Source organism: Corylus avellana, chromosome ca11 (genome assembly GCF_901000735.1).
Source record: "Corylus avellana chromosome ca11, CavTom2PMs-1.0".
Taxonomy (NCBI): Eukaryota; Viridiplantae; Streptophyta; class Magnoliopsida; order Fagales; family Betulaceae; genus Corylus; species Corylus avellana.
In genome coordinates, this window is record NC_081551.1 from 1,780,315 (window position 1) to 1,788,981 (window position 8,667).

The 8,667-nt window shown below is 36.2% G+C and overlaps 1 protein-coding gene across 1 annotated transcript; it reads left to right on the top strand.

The window, feature by feature from the left end:
* Positions 1–2,018: 2,018 nt before the first annotated feature.
* LOC132165820 (protein PHOSPHATE STARVATION RESPONSE 1-like) lies at positions 2,019–5,156 on the top strand. Its single transcript, XM_059576502.1, has 5 exons — positions 2,019–2,130; positions 3,705–3,824; positions 3,919–3,995; positions 4,109–4,148; positions 5,080–5,156. Exons 2-5 carry the CDS (start codon positions 3,719–3,721, stop codon positions 5,154–5,156), a joined length of 300 nt encoding a protein of 99 aa, XP_059432485.1. The 5' UTR covers positions 2,019–2,130; positions 3,705–3,718.
* Positions 5,157–8,667: the final 3,511 nt, after the last annotated feature.

The window sequence follows — 8,667 nt, forward strand, 5'->3', positions numbered from 1 at the left end:
TTTTTTTTTTTTGATAAGAACATGTCATCTTCATTTCATAAAAGGATAAAACACCTAGAGTTCAAAAACTCTAAATTAAAGAGCAGAAAGCTCTAAAGTAACTAAATCAGAAATACAAGGAGGAATTTCTTCTATCCAAACAGAATCAGAAATTACTCGTACAGCCTCTTTAGCAAGCCCATGTGCTCCGGCGTTTGCTTCTCGCTTCACATGATAGATCATCCAACTCCTCCGCGTATTAAGAACCAGACGTGCATCTCCCACTGTTTGACCATAACAACTCCAAGAAGGATCAGGGGATTTGATAGCATTTACCACTTGTAGACAATCCCCCTCAAGAATGATGTCTTGTAACCCCAAGTCCTTGCTAAATTCTGCAGCTATTAATGCTCCCATTGCTTCTGCACATACTGGTACTGGAACAACAAATAAAGTTCTGCATAATGCAGCCTGCACCAACCCATGATGATCACGAACCAAAACACCTATACCCATTCGATTTCTGTCTATCCCAAGTGCAATATCCCAATTGACTTTATATTTCCCAAATGGTGGAACCTGCCACTTCACAGAAGATGGTATCATATTGATCTGAACTCCCATACCTACTGCCAAGAACAGACGCAAGTTTTCCTCTGCTTCTATAATAATCTTATTAGGATGTATAAAGTCTTCTCCATACAAAACCCCATTACGTCTATGCCATATCTTACGAGCTATAACTGCAAACAAATCCATCGCTTCCCAACCACACCGTAATACCATCCCCTCCATTATCGACATAAAAGACAACCCAACCACGGAACTCTTTTGTATCCTGCGCCCACAAGCTCCCCACACGTCCGTTGCAGATGAACACTCCCATAAAACATGTTGTACTGTTTCTCTATTCAACCCACAAATGAGACACAGATCATCCTGGACCACCCCTTTTTTGAACAAATTATCCTTGGTAGGTAAAATGTTACTGCAGGCCCTCCATAGAAAAACTTTTGTTGCATTTGGTACTTTTAAACTCCACAGGGACTTCCAAAAACTGATATTTCCAGACTTGATGGATCCTTCCCCTTTGTCTCTTGCCATGCGTTCTTTTTCCAGGTAGTATGCGCTCCGGACTGTGAACTCACCAGTTGTGGTAGCTCTCCAAATAAGTTTGTCTGGTAAGCTATATCTGCTAAGAGGGAGATTACATATAACATCGGCCTCATGTGCTTGAAAGATATTCCTTATAAGAGTTACATTCCAGCCCCCCATTTCCATATTAATCAAATCACTCACTCTAGCTGCCACCCCCAGAATATTACAAGGGGTTTGAATAGAATAGGTAGTAGGGCATGGGATCCATCTATCCCCCCATATGTGCACCGATCTCCCATTCCCCACTCGCCATATCATCCCTTCCTGCACCAATTCCCTAGCTGCCAGTAAACTCCTCCACGCCAAAGAGGGGCGGCTCCCCACTTTAGCATCTAATAAAGAACATCTTGGGAAATATTTAGCTTTTAAAACTGTCCCAGCCAAACTCTCCGGTTGATGCATCAACCTCCAACACTGTTTAGCCAACATAGCTTTATTGAAAGAGATGAGATCTCTAAAGCCCATACCACCTTGGGACTTAGAAAACCCCATTTTTTCCCAACTCATCCAATGAACTTTCCTTTCATTCTCCTTATGCCCCCACCAGAACTTCTGCATGAGTGAATTTAATTCCCGACAAAGAGACTTAGGCAATAAGAAGATACTCATACTATAGGTTGGAATTGCTTGAATTACAGCTTTGATAAGTATCTCTTTCCCCCGCCTGTGACAAAAAGCTGTTTTTTGTTAGCGCGAGGGCAGCAAACAACAATCAGCATAACTGCAAGCGCCCTCTTCACTTGATTCGCTTATATTACGCAGTGACCAATAGGCTAGAGAGAGAGAGAAGGCGCAAAGAAACTGCCTCATGACGTTCACTTCCTTGGGCACGCTGACGTTCCACTTCGCGCCAGAGCACGCCAGCGACGGAATTTAAAACATCCGTCTGTCTCTACAGCAGTACTATCTCCATTTTCTGAGCCCAAATTCTTAGTTCCGAATCGATTCTGAGCCTTTCGTGTCCTACTTTCCGAGATTTCTATGAATTTTTAGGTGAGAATTCGGTGCACCCATTTGATGATTTTGTACAATTTTGTGTTCTTTTGGTTAAATTTGAAGGCTGCGTTGGTTGCTGTTGTGCAATTTGGGATACCCATATATTTAAAGTTTGATTCAATTTCGGTGTTTCTCAATCTGTTTTGTGAAAAATTGAATTGGGTCATCTCTCTCTTCCATGGGTATTTGATGTTGTTTTGGTTTGCTGGTAGATAATGTGTTGTTACTTCCATCGTCTTTGATATCTCTACACTGTTTGTGATATGTATTGATTTGCACGGTGGAGTACGTGGCTATTTTTTTTGGTGCATTTCAGGTTTTGGGTGGATTAGGTGTGCTGGTGATATTTGATTCTTGGAGCTAGTTACCACTTTTTTTCTGGACTTTTTTGTTTTTTAGTTTTTTTTTTTTTTTGGGATTTTTGTGTAATGGATCTAATAGAATCCATATAATTGTTGGTAAGATCCATATAAAATGTAAATGTAATGGGTCTAGAATTGTATGTTTTAGTTAGGGTGGGTTTTGGGTAACCGAATGATAGGCCGGTAGACAATGGTTGGTTAGTTTTGGGTGTATGTAAACCCAATCCAAGCCCACTTCTGTAATGATCACAAAAAGAAATATTCATAACTCATAAGAGGTTCTTGGAGACAAGCTGTTCTCAAATCAACTGTGGAGATTCTTGGGCTTCTTGAAGTGCCCATTTCCTTTATAATCCATCTTTTACAATTCATGATCCATAATCCATTCAACATCATTCATCTTACCCAACACTCATAACCCATAACCATTCAGTTCCCACCATTACAGAGACATACGTACGTTACAAGTTGAAAAATGCTTTACATAAGATGATAGGTTATGATAGAGCTAAACCTATATAATGTAAAATGGCGAAAGCTTTTATATTGTGGAACCCATATATTTTGTGTATGATTAAGTAGGAATTGGCTCCAGAGAAGGTGAATAGTGTTATGGTAACTTATTATTTATGCAAGGTAGTAATTTGTTTTTTTTTTTTTTTTTTTTTTTAATATGGCATTTTCCGCTCTAATATTGTAAGGTAATAGAAGTACTAGCGCAACAAGGATAAATGAAAATTGAAAAATGCTAGGGATACTAAATTTTTTACTAAGATAGGCTTACCAAACTAATGTGTAGCTGATTCATTGGTACCTGTTACATTTCTCTTAATTAATTATTTTACTCATCTCCAATGAATGAGCTACACATTAATTAGTTTGCTAAGCCTCTTTTAGTAAACAATTTAGTATCCCTAGCATTTCTCATGCAAATTTTTTTCTTTTTTTTTTTTTTTTTTTTGAAATATTTTCTCATGCAAATTACTGCATTTATTTTGGCGGGCGTTGATGCATTGCTATGATTGTTCTTATTTTCTGATTCAGAGTGTTTGCTGTTTTAAAGGCCTGTCACCAGAACCCGAATGGTTATTATTCAGTATTTTCCCTTTTGATCTTCTATATTCTTGTTGCATTATGTGGCAATACAGTTACTATGAATCATGAAGATATTTTGAACTTCAATTTGTTCATTGTTCTCTCCTAATATAGGATAAATTCACACGATGGCTACCCACTCTTCCTCAGCCCCAGCAAAGCCAAGCATGCATTGGACGCCAGAACTTCATGAAGCCTTTGTGGAGGCTGTCAATCAACTTGGAGGTAATGAAAGTGCGTAACTCTCATGCTCTCACTACAGTCTTATTGTAAAATTATGTAACTTTTAGTCTTTTGCTTCAATTGATTTATTATTTTCATTTTACAGGAGCTACTCCAAAGGGTGTGCTGAAGCTCATTAAAGTTGAAGGGTTAACAATCTATGATGTGAAAAGCCATTTGCAGGTATTTATGCCTTACTTCTTTTACCGTGAGATTAGTTTCCTGCTAAAATAATGCGTGAGTATGTTTTTTCGTGTGTTTACTTTTAACTGGAGATCTTGCTCCATTAATTGCAGAAATATAGGACAGCTAGATACAGACCAGAGTCAGCAAAAGGTATATATCAATTATCAAGTACCCTATGTGTGTTTAGCATGCGTGCGTGCGTGCGTGTATGAGTATATGTGTTTGTTCCTTTATTTGTTATTGTTGTGCTGCTTTCATTTGACCTCAATGTATCAGTTCCTTTATGTCTGAATGTTTTCCTCTGCTGGGAAGAATGGGGGGGTGGGGTATTATACCTTTCTGTTCAAATGTTTTCCTTTGCTGGGAAGAACAGGGGTGGGATGTTTAAGTATGCATTTAGCCCCTATTTATTTATGTTGGCATGGAAATTTTGAAGTCTCGAAAAGTCGGACAGGTTTTGGGTAAATGCATACTATAATGTCTGTGTTATGTTGTTGAAGCTTTTGCATGATGTGAAAGTAAAGAGAGACAAACAAATTGTGTTTGACAAAACTTTCTGTCCCAAATATAAAATGAGACTCACTTGTTATTGTCTGGAGGATTATGGAACTTGTTATTAGCAGGGTGTTCTGTGCTTTATTGCTGGAGATAATTTGTGCTTAAGAAAAGTCCCTGAAATCTTATTCCATTCTCTTTGTAGTTTGTTATGGTGAAATACCATCAAATGATCATTTCTTCACTAATTTCTTGACTCAACTCAACTTAACTATGCCATAATCCGAAGTGAATGGGGTCTTCTTCTTCTTTGATTTCCTTCTCACATATTTAAAAGATTCTCACTCCACCTATTTGGTGTGACTAACACATATCGGCTTCAGTCATTGAAGGCACTGCATTTGATTAAAGCATGCAGCTATAAAAGTTTTCTTACTAATCTTTTTTGGCTTAGTTGTTTGCTTTAGTTTATGCTAGTTCGTTACTGATGTTTTTTGTGGTTGGCACAGAGATGTTGACTTGTTTTACTATTTACAAATTACTTCTAAAAAATTTACTCTAATGGGTTGTTAAATTCTATTTACAGGATCCTCTGAGAAAAAACTGGCTCCAATAGAAGAAATTTTATCTCCTGACTTGAAAACGCAAGTCAACTGTTTGTGAATACCTGGAGGAATTTCTGTTGTATCATCTGGTGCACTACATCTACTCTTTGGCTTGCAGGATAGCATAATCTTGTCTTGTATGAGAAATTTAATGCAACATGTAATGCACAACATGGTTTATTATATATATCTCACTAAACAATTTAATCCGAATCTCAGTGTAATACGATTGAAGCAAGGGTTTTATAAGTTTATCTCTTTACAAAATATAATAGAGTTTGATAAAGCTTGCTAGTTTAATTGAAGTGTCTTCAAAGAAAGGCACTCAAGATCTCAATCTTCAGAACAAGTTGATGGATCAAATTGAATGGCTGCCTGACACAATAAGAGGCCCTGCTTATTTGGAGAGAAATTGACTATCATAACTAAGAATGCAACCATATATTGAGAGAATTCTGTGTGGGTTTAATGAGAAGCAAAGTGCAACTGTTTGGAGGAAACAGAGGACTTCATTTATTCCTCTTCATGACAGTTGAGTTCAACCAACTAAAACCAATAAAAAAGAATATTTAAATAAAGTAGCGATATATTTAGAGAATTTGATGTTTGGTATTTTGGAAAGTGGCTAGCTAAAATAAAAAAAAATAATAATAATAATAATAATAATAATAAATTGATTTTCTGACTAAAATTTAGCTAGATTTTGACTAGTTCCCCACTATGTAATATATCTTCATCTTAAAAAAAAAAGAAAAAAAAAGTTGTATTTGGATTAGACCCAACAGATTGTCCACTCTAGTGGGAGTTGTCTAATCTTATCAAATAGAAAGTTGGAGATGCCATCCATACAATTTGGAAAGACATTTATTCTAACCAATTGTCTATATATCTAGGTCAAAGTGTCTGGTTTTATGATATAGAAAGTCTGTTTCTACATTGTACAGTTCAGATATCAGAAAATGTTCTTGTCTAATGTCTCCAAAATATGCATCTATTCCTGTACTGTGGCCTGCGGGTATATATATATATATATATATATGATTCTAAAGCCATCTCCATCCCCTCTAAGAAGAATCCGATTGATCATCTCCTTTAAGAAAAGAATCCGAGATCTTAGGATAATTCTTTCAAGTTATTCAGGACTTTAGTTTGTGTTCTGAGCCACACACAATACATAAGTTGAGGTGTCACGCGTCCTCAATTGCTAAGGTGACAACCCTACTTTGCATCTTGTGCACACAAGAGACCGGACACAAGCCTTGCCCTTACTCAAGGCTTGTGATAAAACCTTGCTCTTACTCAAGTTCAAGGTTGATTTTTCTTGTTTCCTCTTTGTAAATATGATTATGATAAATTTTCCAACTACTTTTTTCAGTTGTTCTAATGTAATCAACAGTTGATTTACTACACCGAGCAATTTGATTAACAAAACAATCTGAATTTCAATGACGTATATCAGCAACCAAAGAGAAGAAAAAGAACACAGATTATCTTAAGGTTGGAAATTAGGAAAATAATTTAGTTGACAAAAGACACATAGAAGGCAACATCTGATGAGTGGAGCAGTTCAGGGAGACCTTCCAGGTTCGGAAAGAACACTCAATGACATCTGTTTTTAAAGCATGTGAATCTTACGTGTATTTTTAATAGTAACAAATCATTTGCATTTTAAATATGCATGTAAAAATCACATGCAGTAAGGAAACACATTAATTTAATACATTGAATGTGAAGAATTTAGGCCAAGCCAACTTAGAAAGATCGCTTTATCCTTACATTTCTTAAGAATATTGGTGGAGAGATGGTGGTTAAACACAAAGAATTTGATACTTGCCCAAATAAAACCATGCCATATTATGCTCTCTTTCTTCTTCTTCTTTTCTCTCTCTTTTCTGCACAAATAAACATCATGATCAAAGTTTTTAAAGGCTACATCTTTTCTTCATTGATTTGATTGTGTAAATGTAAACAAATCACAATTTATCATAAAAGATTTTTATGGTCTTTTATCCTCTCTCTCTTTCTACTTCTTCCTGCCAAACAAAGCTTTAATAATAGAATCTACTTGTCAGCTTTACATAGCGGCAAGTTGATACATATATAAAATTAGATGCGACTTTGTGGAAGCTCACCAAAAGAATATCTAGTTTTAGGCATTAAAGATCACAAATTATGGGGTTATATCTTGTGAAAAGTTTGAGCAGTTCCACTTGGTGTTCAGACCCAAAATCAGCTTTTGTTTATATATTAATTAATATTTGGTGCAGAAAAGTTTTGATCACTTCTTTAATCTTTACCTTTTTCCCCCCTCCCCTCCATCTCCCATCAATTTTGTGTACTTCTTTATATTTGTGGAACTCATAGCAAGCATTCTTTATCAACTTAACACCTCATGTTTACAATAAACAAATCATTCATGTACTTTTTTGTCTTTCCTTTCTTTTTAAAATATTTTGGGCATGTAAAAAACAAGGCATGTAGCATGAGGTCCATGTCATCGTGTTGGTCGAGTGACAAAAACAATTTATGGGTGGAAGAATATTAATTTAAATGATTGAGTCTATATTTGTTTTAGCAGTTTAATTTTTTTTAAATAATTGATAGAATGCTAAATTGATCATTGTGGTTGGCCTAAATTACAAATCACTCATTGTGGTATAAAAAATAATTTATAGGTCATTGTAGTAATGTAGTTGGCCTAAATTACAAATCATGTACTCTTTATGGTATAAAAAATAATTTATAGGTTTTCAAGGTATGCCAAAATAACAGTTTAATCTGTTACTTTGTCACGTTATACCCAATAAAAATGTGACACATGTTATTATTAATTTCTGACTTTCAAAAATGACAATTAAGATTTTTCACATTATTTTACGACGCCAACTAAGATTACACACCAACTCTCACTCCACGTCATACAGCTACAGTAAATTAACCTAATCTTTTATATCCCCAAAATTTTACCTCGTGCGTAACCCTCCCTTATCTTCATCTTTATCAGCCGCTTGACAAAATACAATCGTCAAATTCTCGCAAAATGCTCCCAAATTGTTGCAAGGAAGATGAAGCTTTTACCCAAAAATTATTTTTAACTTAAAAGCTCTATTTCTTAAACACAGTATCAAACAAGCTCTATATCAAATTCAAGTCGACCCACCTCCTTATCCGCAACCTAAGATGAGAAAATATAATATACTATCTCATATACTTTTTGTCTTTTTTCTTTTTCTGGCCTGCACGGAAGTCCACCAAGAAAATTATCCATCCACATATTGACACGCGTCCAGGCAAAATTCCTATGGACCATGTTTGTGTCTGAAAGGAAAAGAAGAAAGCCCTATGGGCCTTTTAAGGCGATGAAAGAGCATTTCTCTAATCGTACGGTGCAAACGGCAAAATCATAAGCCCCACGTGCACCCATCAGATATTACCACCGCCCACCAATAAGGAACTTCCAAGCGTGGGCCCACCACATATGAACTGAACTCTTCCCTGACACTTTCCAACACGCGCTGTTGTGGAGCGTGGACCATCTACTGTTCCTTATATCGCAGTGGCCAATAGCC